The sequence below is a fragment of the Penicillium bovifimosum genome, assembly GCF_028826915.1.
Source record: "Penicillium bovifimosum strain IBT 22155 chromosome Unknown utg000002l_segment0_segment0, whole genome shotgun sequence".
Taxonomy (NCBI): Eukaryota; Fungi; Ascomycota; class Eurotiomycetes; order Eurotiales; family Aspergillaceae; genus Penicillium; species Penicillium bovifimosum.
Genome location: NW_026622711.1, coordinates 1,052,375 through 1,070,007, shown reverse-complemented (window position 1 = coordinate 1,070,007; position 17,633 = coordinate 1,052,375). Strand labels below are relative to the sequence as shown.

At 51.3% G+C, this 17,633-nt stretch overlaps 7 protein-coding genes across 7 annotated transcripts; 4 read left to right on the top strand and 3 right to left on the bottom strand.

Annotated features, from left to right (window-relative positions):
• Positions 1-526: 526 nt before the first annotated feature.
• N7515_001600 (uncharacterized protein) lies at positions 527-3,400 on the top strand (the record flags this gene model as incomplete). The annotated part of the gene is made up of 1 exon (XM_056662344.1): positions 527-3,400. One exon carries the CDS (start codon positions 527-529, stop codon positions 3,398-3,400), a length of 2,874 nt encoding a protein of 957 aa, XP_056524457.1.
• Positions 3,401-3,844: 444 nt separating this feature from the next.
• On the bottom strand, positions 3,845-5,078 carry N7515_001599 (TFIIH/NER complex subunit TFB3; the record flags this gene model as incomplete). The annotated part of the gene is made up of 3 exons (XM_056662343.1): positions 3,845-4,708; positions 4,743-4,987; positions 5,042-5,078. The coding sequence occupies 3 exons, from the start codon at positions 5,076-5,078 to the stop codon at positions 3,845-3,847; spliced, it is 1,146 nt and encodes a 381-aa protein (XP_056524456.1).
• A 197-nt stretch (positions 5,079-5,275) lies between these two features.
• Positions 5,276-7,057, top strand: N7515_001598 (prefoldin-like protein; the record flags this gene model as incomplete). Its single annotated transcript, XM_056662342.1, has 1 exon — positions 5,276-7,057. The coding sequence occupies one exon, from the start codon at positions 5,276-5,278 to the stop codon at positions 7,055-7,057; it is 1,782 nt and encodes a 593-aa protein (XP_056524455.1).
• A 929-nt stretch (positions 7,058-7,986) lies between these two features.
• N7515_001597 (protein kinase IKS1) lies at positions 7,987-10,087 on the bottom strand (the record flags this gene model as incomplete). Its single annotated transcript, XM_056662341.1, has 2 exons — positions 7,987-9,982; positions 10,032-10,087. 2 exons carry the CDS (start codon positions 10,085-10,087, stop codon positions 7,987-7,989), a joined length of 2,052 nt encoding a protein of 683 aa, XP_056524454.1.
• A 428-nt stretch (positions 10,088-10,515) lies between these two features.
• On the top strand, positions 10,516-12,998 carry N7515_001596 (uncharacterized protein; the record flags this gene model as incomplete). The annotated part of the gene is made up of 4 exons (XM_056662340.1): positions 10,516-11,188; positions 11,239-11,263; positions 11,314-11,880; positions 11,936-12,998. 4 exons carry the CDS (start codon positions 10,516-10,518, stop codon positions 12,996-12,998), a joined length of 2,328 nt encoding a protein of 775 aa, XP_056524453.1.
• A 581-nt stretch (positions 12,999-13,579) lies between these two features.
• On the bottom strand, positions 13,580-15,751 carry N7515_001595 (putative GTPase NOG2; the record flags this gene model as incomplete). Its single annotated transcript, XM_056662339.1, has 3 exons — positions 13,580-14,425; positions 14,841-15,588; positions 15,654-15,751. 3 exons carry the CDS (start codon positions 15,749-15,751, stop codon positions 13,580-13,582), a joined length of 1,692 nt encoding a protein of 563 aa, XP_056524452.1.
• Positions 15,752-15,904: 153 nt separating this feature from the next.
• N7515_001594 (uncharacterized protein) lies at positions 15,905-16,981 on the top strand (the record flags this gene model as incomplete). The annotated part of the gene is made up of 1 exon (XM_056662338.1): positions 15,905-16,981. The coding sequence occupies one exon, from the start codon at positions 15,905-15,907 to the stop codon at positions 16,979-16,981; it is 1,077 nt and encodes a 358-aa protein (XP_056524451.1).
• Positions 16,982-17,633: the final 652 nt, after the last annotated feature.

Below are 17,633 nucleotides of genomic sequence, written 5' to 3'. Positions count from 1 at the left end.
TGGTCAGTCCAACAGATCACTTTCAGCCCATAAGCTTTTGATAGGGCTCCTTCAGCCTCCTTGATAGTCTATCTAGAACACGTGTGTAACACCTCACATCCTTACTGTCTACTCAGACAAGGTACCAGCTCTAAGTCAGATGGAGTGAATCAAACTACGGATTGTTACAGATTGATCCATCGCTGCAGGCTGCAGCTAGAATATTTAAATGACACACGATGATTCGTTTCAGGTCTCGGTTGTAAAGAGCAATGTCAGAATAGCTTGCCAAAAACATGAGTCATGAGCTATTATGTTACAATTGAATTGAAGCCATTGAGCAATGAATAGCTCTTCAAGAGAAGTAGAATGACTTGAAGTAGAATCAACAGAGTAACAGACTGTACTTCTAGGTGGATACCACCAACCAATCAGAATTCCCGGGGTTGCCGAGACGCGCCCTGACCCAAACATTCCAACTTTGCTCCAAAACAAACCCGCCCTCTCCATCTGCAATCTGCAACATCTTTACCATTCTACACTTAGGATGCCTCCAAAACATTCAGATTTACAAGACGATTCCTTTTCGCTCACCAATTTGGACGACGAATTGATAGGCACTTCGACCCGACGTGTTGACCAGCTCGATTACCAGATCGACACTTCAACGATGGACCAGGCTTTCCCCGAATTCTCCATGGTTCAGACGTCTGAAGAGGAAGAACACGAAATGGACGACGATCTTTCACATAGCGACATGGATATGTCCGTTGAAGTTGGACGCGGGGCTGGCAAGCCAGAACGCGACGACTCGCGAAGCTCGATCATGAGCTTCGACAACAGTGTGCGCTCATCCTCACCCGCCATACGCGTTGAATACCCCACCCCACAAAAGCCCGCTGCTGCGACTCGTCCGACGCGTCGTGCAGTCAGCGAAAATCTACGAAAGAATGCTCAGGTCCGACGAGCAACCCAAGCACAGAAGGAAACCATGAGCCCGCAAGTGACAAAGACCCAACGCGATCAGCGTCGGACACTCTCAGAAATGCACGCAAAAGTACGTGACACCTACGAAGGATCCTTCTTGGAAGACGAACGACCTGCTCCTATCGCCACGAAGACGCGCTCTACGCGATTTGGGAACGTGAACACCTCGCAGGAGATCGCAGACGCCATCGAGCGAGCTTCGCGGGATGCTTACGCGAAGGAAGTGCGCAAAGCATCCTCCAATGCAGGTACTCCTCGCAAAAGCAGTGCCAATGCAGCCAACACCAACACTGTTGGTGACACCATGACTCACCAATCTTTCCTTCTTCCCGACCTCCCTAATATCTCTGAACTCGTCTCCGGTGTCTACGAAGATGGCACGCCCGTTTACAATCGACAGGGCAAAATGCGCTCTACACGATTCGTTTCCCCGCTTCATGATCACACAGAAATGTCTCTTCCTCACGAGCACATGCCGCTGGATGCGGTACCCGTTCCCGAAGACGAGAAAGCGTTGTTTGTTCATTTGAGATTGCTCCAAGACAAGGTGGCGGAGCTGGAGATGTTCAAGGCCGAGGCAGAGAGAAAGATGGACAGTTACCGTCATGAGAACGCGTCGCTGAAGGCGAACAGATCTCGTCAGTCAGCGAAAGACCCAGAAGATAATGACTACAAAAAGGCATCTAAGCGGTTGATAAGCGAGAACCAGAAGTTGGATGCAGCCAACCTCGCTTTACAGAATCAGCTTGACATTGCCGATCGAAAGGCCCAGGTACAGGAGTCAGCTATCAAGCGCTTGAACCATGACAGAGAGTCGGCGATTTCGCAACTCGGAGCCGCTTATCTTGAAGCACGGGAATACAAAGCCGAGAATGAGGAATTGAGACGGGAGAATGCCGATCTCAGGTCTCAGCTCAGCCGATACACAAGCCGCAAGGCGCGTGAACAGGACACCGCCGAGTCTGAAGCCAGCTCAGCCGTGTCTGATGCTGATGACGGTCAAAGTTACACGGAGCGCAGTGGAGACATGAGTCGGAGCACACGAGACATCACATCAAAGAGCAACCGGTCTACTACGAGGACCAAGCGTCAGGATGACTCCCGCAACAAGGTGTCGACCCAAGTGGATAGGGAGCTCTCTCGTCTCGAGAGGGAACGTGCCGAGGAGGCTCTTTTCTCCATTGATATGCGGTCATCTAGGCCCACCTCGGCCACGAAGCCATCGAATTCAGCTGCGCCTCGTTCTTCCGAATCGAAGAGCGCACAGAAAAAACCCAACACCAGCAAGCAGCGCGTGAAGCGGGTGGTAGTTGAGGATACCACCGGGCCAGAAGTGTCTGAGCAGACCAAGGCTTCATCTGAAACAGATCTCACTTTGTTGAGTGTTATTGACGAGCATGAAATCTCCCGTTTACGCAAGACCTTGGAAGAAGAGAGAATGATGCGCAAACGACGCGCGAGTGCTCCTAAGGAAACCAACCCCACGGAGACCGTCAACTCGACAAGACAGAGCATTCTGAAGACACCGGCGCCTCGAAAGTCATCCCTTCGCGAACCAAGAGCAGAAATCCCTCGCCCAGCATCGGCTCTCGGTGATATCACCGCCGCCTCAAAAGCAACCACCGATGGAGACAAAAGTCTCACAGTCCCAATCGCAGAGCGTCCTCGACGCCATTCCGACCATTCATTGCCCACCCCATCCCAGCGCAAGAAGCAGCGACCTGTTACTGACATGACCTCCGCTTTCATCCTCCCTGATATCACCCTCCATCACGTGGACATGGCAGCCTCTGATCCATCCAAGCTGCCACAAGCCACCCAAAAAGCATTGGACAGTATTGCTCAGCACAATGGACAGAACTGCACAGTATGCAAAGGCCACTGCGCCGACGGTACATGCAACCACGAGTCTGTAAATATCCCTAAACCGATCCCCGTCTCAGAGCGAATGCCCAAGCCATCCGTCTACAACGAAGAACCGACCATGCGCCCCTCGCAACCTCCCGCCGTTGCCCTGGCCACTGTTCTCAAGGCCCTGGAGGACGAACTGTCTCACCTGAAGATGCAGCTGGTTACATACCAGAGTGCCTACAACAAGCTCGACGCATCACTTGGCAAGCGCCCGCGCAAGGCACTCCAGGAAAAGCTCGACAAGATCTTCAAGGATATCGATATGAAATCCGACCAGATCTACGCTCTCTACGATGTTCTAGAGGGTCAGAAGCAGGACGGTCGGGAGATGACTGAACGTGAAATGGAAATGACCCTCGAGTCAATTGGAATTGATGTTGCGTCACACCCAGATGTCACGGCCACTACGGACAAGTCTTCTCGTCATGGCCGCATTGATTTGGATGATGAGGAGAGCTTGCCCTGGGAGGGAATTGAGAGTACTGCTGAGCTGACTGGTCACCTTTCTGTGGGCGGTCACTGAAGTGGCTCTTTGCATTGCATTGCGTTTGTACTTTTCTTATTAGCCCTCTGCTTGGCGCTGATTGTTGGAGTTTGGTCCTATTTGTATGTTTATCTTCACTTCTGGGTATTCGGTTGTTGGTTAGGAAGTTTTTGGTCCTCAGATGTCATTGCAGCCGTATCATGGCCTTCAAATTGATTTGTATTCCTTCGCAAACGTAACTTTGGCTTGGAACTTGTAGATCTCCTTGGGTTTGCATGTCTACGATTTCCGTCCGTCTCAGTATCTTTCCAACGACGCAAAAGATCCAATATAGCTTTTATTATTCAAACTGGCAATGCTCGCCATGACTAAATAACTAGCCCAAAAACAACAGAGAAACACCGACGCTATGCCTATACAAAACCTTCCTGGACTCCATGCAAGCTCCAAACCCGTCGAATCCATCCAATCGAAGCTGGAGTATTAAACTCCCTGCCCACTCTCCGCAGCCAAAGCCGTACCCTCTGTAGCCGCCGGCTTTGTCACACGAGCAGCATCTCGCTGAGAGACTTCCTCCCCAATGAAGCAGCTCAACCCAGCAAAAGCCTCGAGCAGAGTGCGAGAGTAGTAATCCTGCAGATTGTAACCACCAGCCAGCATGCGCGCATCATTGCGAATAGGATCAAGATACTGCGACGGATAATATGACTGGAGAGTATAATAATCGCGCTTGTCGGGCACATACCCCATAAACGGATCGTACGGCTTCTCCGGCTCTGGCGTCTTGATCTTGCGCAGACCCTTGACAAGCCCCGTATCCGCACCAGCAAAGTCCGCCGTAGACAGATTCGAGCCCCGCTTGAGCTCCGAACTGCGCAAAGCAGCCTGTTTCTGTCGGATGCGTTCTTCCTCGCTGCGACGTGCGGACGATTTTTTGAGCAGGACCTTGTGTCCTTCGCGTGCGATGGCAGCGGCGTCTGTTGAGGAGCCGGAGGCGAGCTTGGAGAGGAAGTCTTCGCGGCCGGCTTGGATTTCGCGGCGCTCGGTCTCGTATTCTTCGCGGGCTGCTTGGCGGCGGAGTCGGGCTTCTTCTTGTTCGAGGGATATGCGGGCTTGGAAGGAGGATGCTTCTTCGGCTTCGATGGCTTGGTTCGCGCGGATTGACTGCATGTTTTCGGTGGCATATTTGTGCAGCTGGGCTTCCGTTTTGGCGACGTCGATCCGGCTGACTAGGTTTCCGATGATGTCTTCCCTTTGTTCGAGGAAGTCGTCGTATGCGCGTTTTGAGTCGAATTCTTCTTCGCGGCGGTTCAGTCTGATTGAGGTAATCCTGTTAATTTGACTATACTGCGAGCACATAAAAGTGATATGGGCAAGGGACTTGCATGTGCATCACGCGCCGCCGAATATCTACTTCTCTCTCCACCCCGATGTCTTCGAATGTTTGTTTGCGGAACCGGTTCTTGCGCAACGTTTTGCGGCAGCCAGCTACCGGGCAGTTTGCGGGACCGGATGAGAATATGCGGTCTACGCATGACTCGCACATCTTGTGGTAGCATTCCGGGTTGATGAGGAAGCGCATGTCCGGGTTGAGGTACCGCGACGATTTGCAGACGGGGCAGACCTCTGTAGCAACCTTGAGTCAGCAGCATACATAACGGTGGATCTGAATGAGCTTACCATCTTCATCTCGGCGAGAAGCCGCATCGGGAGCCATGGCGAAAGTGAACTGACGTGGGAGAGAGGGAGCGGCGGACTCAGTCAAGGCTGATAAGCAATGCACGTGCACGGACCACATCGACCCAGTGGGCCTTTCACGGCTATTTTTTTTTTCGCCTCCGTTTATCTCTCTCCTTACTCCTATTTATTCGATTAACATCGGCGAAAGCTGCCACTGATATATACTCAGGAACAATGGGCATACCCAAACCAAACCTCGACGCTCTCGAGGAGCAGCGCCTTGCACTAGAAGACAACATCCTCCAACTGCAGAAATCGCTTTACCACTGGCGGACTTGGGAAGCTGAGTACGATGGAGTCCGCGAGGAGATTAGCCACCTTGAAGATGACGCCAGCACAGACGAATTCATTGCCGTCGCTTCGGAATCTGGCAGCACGCTGGTGGATGAAAAGGAAATGCGTTCGATACTCGGTACGCAAGGCATCAGGCGGACTCGCGGACAGGTGGTCGATCTTCTCGGAAGACGGATCGACTACGTGAAGCAGAATGTTGCAACTGTGGAAAAGCGGCTGAGGAAGGCTGAGGATGAGCTGCACGCCCTATTCTTGGATGATCAACCTTCGCGGCCGGATGGTGCGGACTTCCCAATGCAGGAGATTATGGAGGAGCTTGATGAGGATGGAAACGTCATCTCAAGCAAGATCAACGTGCCTGGAAATGAGGCTTCGGAATTGTTGGAGGTGCTGAAGAAGGCTGGTGTCGAGAATATTCCGGAGACCGCTAAGCCGGAGGAGTCCACTGCTACTCCAGCTGACGATACAAGTGAGGGTGCGGTGAATGGGGATGATACGAACAGCTCGAAGGCTGCAGATCTGCCGAACGGTTCCTGCAGCCAACATGGAACCACAGAGCCCAACGCCCCATCGCTGCGATTCTCCCAAGCTCAGTCCCTGGTTACTGCCGAAGATCGTATGCAGCCGCCTGTGACTGACGTGAATGAATCTGCTGAAGAGGCAAGATTGCGCCGTGAAATGATCAATTACGGGATCAATGAGGTGGGTGCTATCGTGGCAGAGCTGGAAATGGATGAGTCTGGAAGCGAGATCTCTTTTGACGAAGAATACGATTATGACACCGATGAGGAAGACAACGAAGACGATTACGGCCGCTCTCACACTCGCCTTACGCCGGAATACCATCGACAAATGATAGAGCTGGAGGCAAAGCTCAATGCTCGGGGCCTCATGAACCTTGGCAAGGATACCCAGACGTTCCCTGAGGAAGTACAGAAAGAGATCAAAGAACCTAAGGTCGAAACTTCCAAAGCTTCCGACAAGGAGAAGAAGCCCAAGAAAAAGGTCGCGTTCGCCGAGGATCTTGATATTTCGCCGGCTCCTACATCCCCAACCCCCGCCGAGAAGGTTCCGGCGTCACAAGCCGGGCGGCCCGAGCCTCAAGTGCTCACCGATTCCATCGTTGAACGAACTAGCAGTGCCCCGGCGCCTCCTTCATCCACACCCACTGTCCCGAAGAAGGTATCGCGATTCAGAAGTGCACTGAGCGCTCCATCGGGCAGTACTGCTAGTCAATCCATCACTACAGGGGCTACAGTCGCCAACCCTTCTCAAGTCACCGAGTCCCGCCTTCGCAAACAAGCCAATGCAACCCCTTCTACCGTACCGCCTGTTCTATTCCCCGCGAAACCAAAAGAGCCAAAGGCGTTCTCTACACCTATCACAGACATCGTCGAGAAACCCATTCCACCTCAATTCCCACATGACCGAACTCTTGCCGAAAATGTCTTCGAGCGACAGGTGAAACAAGGGGCTGTCAAGGCCCCCGAACTGGATGACTACGACGAAGAGCTTCACCAAAAGCAGATCGCGTCCGAGTTCTTCCATATGCAAAATCGCATGAACGGCGTATCTATATCGGAGGAAGAACCGCAGATCCTGGGACCCGCCTCCGAGGACTTACCCAAGATGAGCAAGTTCAAGGCATCGCGCATGGGCTAGGCCATACATAGAGGGCGTTCATGAACATATGACATTAGGCTACAACTTCAAACCAGCCTTGTTAGGAAGGAACATATGACATTGTGTTGTTTGTCTCTCGCACTTTCTTTGTTTGTAGGCTTCTTTGTTCCCTTTGTTTCCTTGTTATAAATACCCACTCCTTTTCTTCTTCCCTCTCTCTTCTCCCTTCTCTCTTCACTTCCATGTCTCAGAGCAACGGGCTTCCAAGTTCTTATGGGTAACACTCTGGTTTTACTGAGTGTATACCCACAAGAATACACAAGGTGCATACCCCCTATTTCCTGGTGAAATAGGGACAACCATGGTATCACTCAAATACTGAAGTCCAATATCATTATGAGAGCTTCTCTGGCTGCACTTCGTCGGTTCCTCAACGATACACATAAGAAACCGTATGGAGCCTTGTTCTTCTTTACGGAGTTCACATAGCACCGACGGGAGTATTGACTGCGGTTTGGAAACGAAAATGGAGTTGTGGTTTATTTATTGTCTCTCGACATTATGTATACTATCCAGAATCTTATGTAGCTTTCTGTGGTGTGAATATACTTGTGTCTGTGGTTCTAGTGGTTCTAGGTACTACTGTCTCTCTACTGTCACCTCCCTGTAGATTCTGACACAATGTAAGGTAGTCTCTCTCTCTCTGGATGGTTCTACATGGATGGTAACAAGTGAATCCAGCTCACTACTTGGTTTACCACTCAGATTCCTCTTACAAGCATTAATATGGAACGCGTACGGAGTTCAAGTAAAACGATTGCACATTGATTTTTGAGGTAGCTGCATGTTGCATCCCCTCCTGCATTAGGTCAGATATCTCATTCATTCATTGAAAGGGTCATAAAGTCATGTTAGTATACACATAAGAGCGACAACAGAAGTGCTAGAAACACTAAGTTGCACACATTTTATAATGCCCTCGCTGTGCTTCTGTGCCAGATACATAGGCCACCGAAACGGTAACCCAAGCCGACAATCAGTATGTGTAGGACAACGGCAAGGACCTGGACCCAAGTATTGCGGATTCTCAAAGTAAATGCAGCTGAGAGGAGGAGAGGGTAAAGCACCACTGGGTTAACGGCCAGGGGTGAGCATGGATGAAGAAGGGATGCAACCTTGACGAGGAAGAGCGATAGTTGCAATATGGATGAGGGCGAAAATGAGGTCAGAGAGCCTAATAGTGAGGACCGGCTCGGTGGCGGAGGGAGGAGATGCTGTTGATGTATTGGTTCAGATTCAGGTCGGGAGTCAAGGTCTGGTGAGGGTTCACTTGAATGTTCTGGTGGAGACGATGAATGTGAACGAGAGTAGCGATGCCGAACGACCATGTCTTGATCCGGGCCAAAAGATGGGCTCTGCTCGTCAGATGCAGGTGTCTGACTGCCTCGGAAACCGCTCGAGTCAAACATCGAGTCACGCCGGAAGGACACTGGGCTTCGGCGCAGTGTTTTGGTTGGTGATAGAGCTCGCTCCACCGATGGCTGCGGGCTATCCAGGGGGCGGATGCGAGCCCCAGGCAGATCAGAGCTTGTCGAGCTGGTCTTTCTGAAGCGGAAATTTTCGTTTGAGCTGGCTCCTACTTGGATGCCATTTAGGACTTCTTCGGCTGATGGTCGTCGGCCGGGATCGACCGAGAGCAAGCGCTCGAGGAACCGATACAGCTTGTCGGGAAGATCGGAGCGGATAGCTCGGGCATGGTCAAAGCCTGCCCAGCTAGTGATCTCTGCGCGTAGCTGATCCAGATCCTCTCTATCTTCGTTGATTATGTCGGCATTTGCGTATGGGAGAGCTGCAAAGCACAGGAAATAAAGAATCATGCCGAGGGAAAAGATATCAGATTTGAAGGTGAAATTCCCGAATGGCCCATCAGGGTATTCTTGTCGAAGAACTTCGGGGGCACAGTAGGAAAGAGTACCCGTTGCGCCGGTGGACTGTCGCATTGCGTTTTGTGACTGCACTTCGCCGAAGTCACTTACTAGCACTCTAATACCATCACCAGTTTCGTGAAGCAGGCAGTTGTTTGGCTTCAGGTCACGATGGATGTAGTCATTGGCGTGGAGATAGCGGAGCCCAGAGGTTATGTCACGGAAGAAAGAGTAAATTTCATCTAGCTGGAGTGTGCGAGGCCCTCCCAATTTTGCCCGGGGCTCCGGTTCGCCCTTTGATCTGCGACGGAGGCGGTCCTTCAATTGTTGGGCTGTGGTAGAGGTCTGAACGGAGCCACAGATGTAGTCATGCAAGTCACCGGCATTGCAGTATTGTTGCAATATGAAGGCGCATGGTACACTCGGGCCGAAGGTGCTGATCTTCGCGTTTTCCAGCCAGACATGACGGTATGAGACAAGGTTCTGGTGGGAGAGGTGTTGCAGCAGCTGAACTTCACCCAAGACCTTTTCCAGCCACTCGTGGTCGTCACCAACAGGGACACGCTTGCAAGCATAATGACCCAGAGACACACTGTCCAGGACATGCTTCACCAGTAGCACCACTCCTTTCCCGCCTTTTCCTAGCACTCGTTCCTCCACGAAGAACCTCTTGAAGTAATCAGGGCTGAATGCGGCAGAAGAAATGCCCTGTGGTGGCGGGGAGGAAGGAGCGGGTGTGGTATTGGTAGGTCCATCGGGGAGCGCAGGCTGAACGAAGCGACGGCGTGGAGAAGGGGGAACTGAGGATGTTACTGAACTGGGAATGTTATCGTTGAGCATGCGGAAGTAGTTTGGGTTGATGAATTCCCCTTCGGGCTCAGGATTCCCGCCATGCCGTCCTCTGCTGTCGTCGCGCATTGATCGATGGCAGAATGGGCAGTTCGCCAGCTCCATTTCGCTGATATCGGTATCGGACGTGTTGCGGAGAGCGAGCTGTTGAGAGTCATGGTCAAAGACAACCACTGATTCATTGTGCCGTCTGTATGAATTAGATCACTGCAAACGTAGATCTGAGGGAGGTATCTTACAAAACAATATCGAGATTTCCCCCATTATAGGGAACCATAGACATGTCGGCGGGCATTTTGGAGAAGTGAGAGTGAGACTCGCGCGCATCGATGACGATGAGGACGGAGGGCGGTCAATCAACGGCACATGATAGCGACATCTTGGCCTTTATTCTGCTCACTTTGTATACTCCGCATCTACATATCCTTTCAGACCTTGTTTATCCTACATCGATGATGAATTGTAAATTGATATCCAATAATATATTATGCAACAGCCATTACGTCGTTACGACCTGGACTGCTAGTCTGGCTCCAGATGGGGACTAGATTCAGGCTTAGGTATGTGCCCGATGGCTGAAACAAACTGACCCGGGGGCCGGGTGGTCTACTGCGTGTAGGTGGGGTCCATTTAGTTGCACAGCAGCACAGGTGACAGCCCACGCCATTGTCTCCAGATACGCGACAGTTCATTTTCGATCTTGACGATCTAATCTGTACCACAATGGATCCCATCTCCATCACCGGTCTCGTTATCGAAGTAAGCCATGTGCTATCGAGTCTGATTCGATATGCCAAAACGGCGCAGAATGCAAAGCCAGAAGTACGAAAACTCAGCGAAGAGCTCTTTACTCTGAAGGGGATCTTGGAGCACCTAGCAGCGCAGTCGGAACATACTCCAAAATGGCAGGAATCAGACAAGGTCAATTTTGATCGTGATGTTATGGGGAGAGTTTTGCATACAACCAATGAGCTCATTCAGTCCTTACTCGCCGGTATGGAAACGGCGGAGACCAAGTTCAAGCGCCTCAAACAGACTCTGAAATGGCCTTTTACCCAAAAGGAAATCCTTGAGCACCTGACTCGCCTTGAAAGGGTCAAGTCTTGGTTGATATTGGTTCTCATGGCAGACCAGAATTCCGCAGACCGGGACATACAACATGAGCTTCGTGATTTGACGAGCGCAGTGAAGGAAGACTTGCAGATTCGAGTCCAAGAGCGAAATCAGGTGGCTAACAAATTGCTTTTCCAATGGATGGCCCCAGTGAGTCCCGAAAGCTCGCATCTGCGGGCGTCTAAAAGTCTCAAAATCGGGACTGGGGGATGGTTTGTCGACGGCCATTTGAGGAAATTCCTGGACCAAGACGAGAAAAGGGCTCTCTTCCTCGTGGGGAAATGTATGTCCTCTCTGATACATTTGTGGCAATTGACTGACGTGATTCTGAAGCCGGAACTGGAAAATCGACGCTGTTGTGAGCTTCATCTGGTGAGATGATTGATCTTTAAGTCTGACCATTTTCAGTGCGCAAGCTGCCGACAAACTCATCTACATGGCTTCCCAAAGTCAATCTATGTGTGTTGCTTATTTCTACTGCACAATTGGAGACCACGCCTCTCAGAGTGCAAGAAATGTTCTCGGATCATTTGTGGCACAGCTGTCGAGTACGTTTCCTTCTATACTGCAGGATATCCGATACATCTACAACAAAGGGCCGAACAGTCAGGCAAGTAGGTTTCCTGTCGAAATGTCTGCTCTCGAAGCTGCCATCGCTCAGTGTGCTCGTGAGAAAGCACAAGTAGTTCTTTGCGTCGACGCAATCAACGAGAGCCATGAGGCGCATCCTATCGAAACCTCTCTTCTAAAACTTGCCAGCCTGTACACGAACATCCGTGTCATCATTACTACTACAAATACAATGGGCTCCGCGTTGCCTCAAGATGCATCTGTCTTGAATATTAGCGGGAAGTCACGAGGAGACATCTATAGCTACATTCAGCACCGCCTCAAGACTGATAATACATTGAGAGACCTCGGGCCAGAATTCAAAGAGGAAATTGAGATGAATCTATTGCGCGATGCGGACGGATCGTCAGTACCGCAACCCTTCTGGATAAAACTTCTTTATCTAATTATTCTTATTCAGATTCCGATGGGTTCAAGTCTCCTTGGACAACCTGAGCACACAGCGATCAGTGAGGGCCATGCGACAGGCCTTGCAAAATCTCCCAGGGACCTTACGCGAGACATACGCAACAATGTTGGAAAGGATTGCTCCAGACGATTGGAAGCTCGTCCGAGAAGCCCTGTTCTGGATAAGTTTCTCCAAAAAGCCTCTAGATATGAATTCTCTCAACGAGATCGTGGTTCTAGATGAAACATGCAACACACTCGACGAGGATATGATGCTCGTGCCTCCTCATATTCTTCTCCAAATCTGTCAAGGCCTCATCACCGAAGCCATCGGCGGCTATCTCACTCTCGCCCATTCATCAGTCAAGGATTTCCTAACATCCGACTGGATCCACTCATCTCGAGTAAGATATTTCTTCCTGGATCCCGCAACTGCCGAAGCCAAAGCCATGCACAGCTGTCTCTCATACCTCTGCCTCGACAACTTCACACGGGGATACTTAACGGTCCCCGAAGATCCATGGAAACTACGAAACAAGCATCCCTTCTTAACCTATGCCGCAAATTTCTGGCCCTCACACGGTATTGCCTGCAACTTCGGTGATCACCAGGACATGGTCCACAAATTCTTTGCCACAAGACATCTCCCAGGTCGCGGAAACTATGGCACATGGATTCAGACACTGTTCAAAACGACCGCAAAAACAAAACAGTTTGATAACGCAGCCATCGACTCCACACACCCTCTCTACTACGCCGCCTCATTCGGAATGGCCCCAGTCGTAAAGTCGATTCTCGAATCAGAGCCCGATATCGACGTCAACGCTCCCGGTGGTCGTACTGCTGCTACGCCCGTGTGGATTGCCAGTCTTCGCTTCAACTTTGAGGTCGTTGAGCTTCTCTTGAGGGCCGGTGCGGACCCGACCATTCGTGATCCTGGTAGTGGGCTTAATGTACTTGATCTTTTGAGGATGGTGCCAACCAAACATCGAGATTATAAGGAGCTTCGGGCTGTTTTGGCGCGGCCGGCGCCTTGGAATGAGAATTTCGGAAATGCGGTGGATGTGCATTTGTGAGGGGGATTTTTACCGCGCTGGTCGCTATTTTCTGCTGTGTTTTTCTCCCCGGATTCTGACCATGGTTCAGGGTCGGGAAGAACCAGAGAAACTCGTTCGAACTTGCCTCATCAGAAGCGTGGTAAGCGTGGAAGGAGCTAATGACTACACAACTACACAACTACGCATACAACTATTCTGGAGAGTAAGAACTATTGAAATCATTCCATTCATTTTGATTCCTCTCGAATCGGGTATCTGAGTTAGAACTGGTGATTAAACACCAAAGCCCTTAGTTTTGTACAAGATGTACTGGAATGCCCACGATTGACCATGCAATCGTATGGCAGCAGGTGCTTTTCGGGCCTGTGCCACACGTCGCAAGGAAGCCTTCAGGCGTCTGCGCCGTACAAACACATGTCGGATGCTATGTAGAGAACCAAGTCCGCGGAGCGCAGAGATGGGGGAGAGAGAGCCAGCCCAAAGCTCTGGTATTTCAAGAGCGCGCATGGCTGATCTCATGGCAGCAGATCGCCTATCTTTTCGTAGGGCGGGATGGCTGGGGTTGACACTCGAGTGTGCCGTGGGGAACATCGGATCAATCACTCCGCGTCACTCTCCTCGTCACTAACCTCAAGGTTGGCGATGGAATCATCATCACTGACCTCAGGGTCGATGGAGTCTTCCTCCTCAGAGGCTTCGGCGTCAGCCTCGGCCTTCTTGACAGCAGGCTCGTTGTTTTCATCCAACTTGCGCTTGCGGGGCATCTCGCCGAGGCGGCCTTCACGGCCCTCCACACCTTCGACGGGCTCTTCGCTCTTCTCGGACTTGTCATCTTTGCCCTGGGCCTTGGGAGGAGGTGTGTACCAAGGGATCTTTCCGCGGAGGAAATCGTTAATGACCATCTTGGCGACACCGTCCAAATCAGCCTCGCCTCCCTTGAGGAGACGACCGCCCTGGCGGGCAAGAAGCGCAAGCCAGTCTAGGTAGTTCTCCTGGTGCTTGATACCATAGGTGCGCTCAAGATGACGGGGCAAGACACGGCGGAGAACAGCCGGGATGTACTGCTCCGGGTTGTGGACGTTCTCAACACGGCAGACACCACGAAGAAGGATGTCCTCCTCGGTGTCGTTCTGGTTGGGTGGGACAACACCGGGGCAATCGATGAGGTAGATTCTCTTCATCAGAGTGATGTACTGCCACACCTTGGTCTCACCGGGGATGGGAGCGACCGTGCACACCTTCTTGTTACGGAGGGTGTTGATGATGGAAGACTTGCCCGAGTTGGGGTAGCCGATCAAGCCAACTGAGACCTGCTTGCGGTCGGAGTGAAGCGAGGAGAACTGACGGAGCAGCGAGATCAAAGAGCCCTTGCCGAAGGAGTTGTTGATGTTGGCATGGAAGGCAAGAGTAGGATAGTCCTTGGAAAGATGACGAACCCAAGCGGCCTAGAGAAAGATGCGAAGTTAGCAATCAATCACTAGCAATGAATGAACATTGTAGAATGGTAATGTGTGGGATGTTACTAAGAAATCTGCCACTAGCCACCAAAAAAAGGCAGAGGCAGGCTTCTACTCAAAAACAAAACACAGCTGGCCCTTGCGACAAGCTTTCAAGACGAAAGCAAGTCAACCTAGGTTCATAACGAAATTCGGTGCGGGCCAGTGTTAATATACCAAAGCTGTAACAGACCGGGTTCCATTGACGAAAAGCATGACCGAAGCCGTGCATGCGCGACATGAGTCGCAGGAAAGAGCCTTGACTTAGCGATGGAACAGGGGGAAACACAGAAACACAGAAACGCAAGAAGTATGAGGGCAGAATGACAGACAGGAACAGTAGAAGGGGAATGGTGAAACTTACAGCAACGCTGGTGGGAACGAGATCACACTTGTTCAGAACGAAGATCAAGTGCTTGTGTGGTGCCTCCTCGCGAATGTATTTCTCAACACTCCTGCAACGAGTACCTTCAGGATCACGAGAATCCAGAACGTGGATGATGACATCGGAAGAGTCAATGACCTTGTAAAGCTCGTTCCAGATACGCTTACTCTGTCCCTTTGAGAAGACAGATTCACGAGATGTAGTCAGGAGACCCAAATCTTCAGCTGCGGCAGTGTCATCACCACGGATGATGGCACTTCCATCAGCGTGAGTTCCTTCGTCATGCTTCTCAATGTAGGTGTCCTGCATCTTGGCTGTCTCGCCAGCAAGGTCTTCCAGAGTAGACACACCAAGCTTGACACGCTTGCGCTGCGCCTTGGGGCCGAAGGTATCATTGAAAGGAGATGTCTCAATGGCCATCTTAGCCTGATGTTGCTTCAGGCCATTGACCTTGTCATTGTCCCGAATCAAGCTCATGGGGAGCTTGTTGGTCTTGAGAAGAACTTGGTACGGGTCGGCAGCACGCTCAGCAACGGCATCCCTGAAAGAAGTCAAAGCCTCTTGCGAGATGACTCGGGAGTTGGCGAACCATTTACGGTGTGGCTCAATACGGGCAGTTGGCTTGTCTCTGGATTGATAACTCGCAGCGACTGTGATTTCACCCTGAGCATTGCGGCGTGCCTTGCCATCCTTGAACATGTTCAAGGTCTTGATTTTCTTGGCATCACTATGACTCGAGTCAGTATTGACTGGTCAAGGTTGTTTGGGGGGTCTGGTTGAGGCTGTACATACCGGTAGAAATTTTCACCTTTGGTCTTGACATTGGCCATGCCATCGTTGCCCTTACCCTGCCGCTCTTTACGAGCGGCCTCCTTCTTTCCTGTACCCATGATAGAGTACGTGTGTTGTGAAGTGTAAAAGATAATATGTGCCTGGACAAAAATATCAAAGGCAAAGACCAAACACAGAGAGTGGCAGAGAGCAAAGAGAAGAGGAAGAAAAAGAAAAGGCGGCGAAGGATTATTTTTTTTGGCGCCAAGACAATGAGGTGCACGGACCATGGGAAAATCGCTTCTGTTTCTTCCGACTTGGTTGACCGCGTATCCTCCCTATTCGACTATCAGACCATTGTCAATCTCGGGCTACTTCTCAGCTGGATTGAGGGTCGTATCATTGACCTTTGGTTTCGCCACTTCTTTTTCTCCAGCTCCCAGCAACTTCAGTTCACTCCCCTGAGTGTCGGAATCGAACGCCGCATGTCTGTCCTCCGCAACAGCCGGACTGCCGCCGTGCAGGTCCGTGGATTTGCTACCTCCTCCAGCCTGCGAGTTGGGCCCGAGTCTCCTCATTTCATCGACGTTCCAAAGATCATTCAACCCACCAACCCCAGCAAACCTCATGTCAGAGGTACTCTACCTGTGCCTCGCGAGCTCTTCCCGGCCCGCCGAACGGACAAGCCCGGGCAACAATATCTCGATGCCGCTACACCACTTCCCCAGTCGGAGCGCACAGTGAGCCCCAACAGCAGCGATCCTGAGAAGCAGGCTTGGAAGCACAAGATGGCGAACTTGCGGAGACAGAACCTGCGGGAAGGTCTTCAAGACCTGTATTCGCGCAAGAAGTCCTCAGAGCGCAGGATGGTCAGCCGCAGTCTCGATAATCAGAAGCGGCGGGACCGCATTCTTAGGCAACCCATGCGTGAGGACGAGCTCCTTACTCGTCCCACGACCGTCGAGGCAATGCGGCCCCGCAAACAGCCCGTCCTGCCGGACCCCAACCGTGAGAAACGCCTTGCGCTCTCCCAGGCGCGTCTGGAAGCCAAGCAGGCAGAGAAGGAGGCTGAGCGGAGGGACTACCTTCAGTCTTTGTATATGAATGCTCGCAACTTTATCACGACCGAGGAGCAGCTTGCTGCTGAAATCGACCGGGTCTTCCCTGAGGGAGAGAACGAGGCCTGGCGTAACGACCACCAGCCCGGTGAGAACATCTGGAACCTGGGTAACCCCCCGACTATCAACGGCCTTCTCAACAGAACCCGTAGCAACGAGTCTGCGCGCTGGGATATCGGCCAGGAACGAGTTAAGAAGCTTGCTGAGGTCATCACTGGGGGCAAGATTTGAGTTTAATTCTTTTTGGCATCATGTACAATATTCTCTGAACTTTCATATACTTTCATATTTCAACTTTACCCTATCCTTTTGAGATTTTGGCATGGGAATAGGTCCCCTGTGTAATCCAAGTGACGGTAACTGCCTAAGCTTTTGCCTGAACCCGCCTGAACCGCTTCAATGGAAGACGACCAGCAACCTTATATCCCCGGGGTCACTTCGATATCTACAATCGAATGATCACTCCCCCATACCTACCTGTTCGGTAACTCCCGGGGATTCCATTCAAAGCATTGACACCCACTAGTCATGGGGCATCAGAAAGACGCGTATGAGTGGAAGTCTTCCCACTATGCGGCAACCGGTGGGGGGATTACGACAACGCATTTTGAAGCGCCTCTTCCAACTTGAATACGCCACTCAGCCGGGGTCATCAAAGACTGTTTGGGGTGCTTATATACAGTAGCAAGAGAGATGTAAGCTGATGCCCATGCGAAGCTTCGTACAAGTCGCGTTTGCTTGCTTCCAATGGGGATAATTATGGACTGAATCTGATATCAAAATGGGAGTCCTGGGTCATTTCCAAATTCCATGCTCGACACCGCCATTTTCTGGGCAAAATGGCTATGATATGAGATAATGAGGGTGCGTAATACCTGCAAAT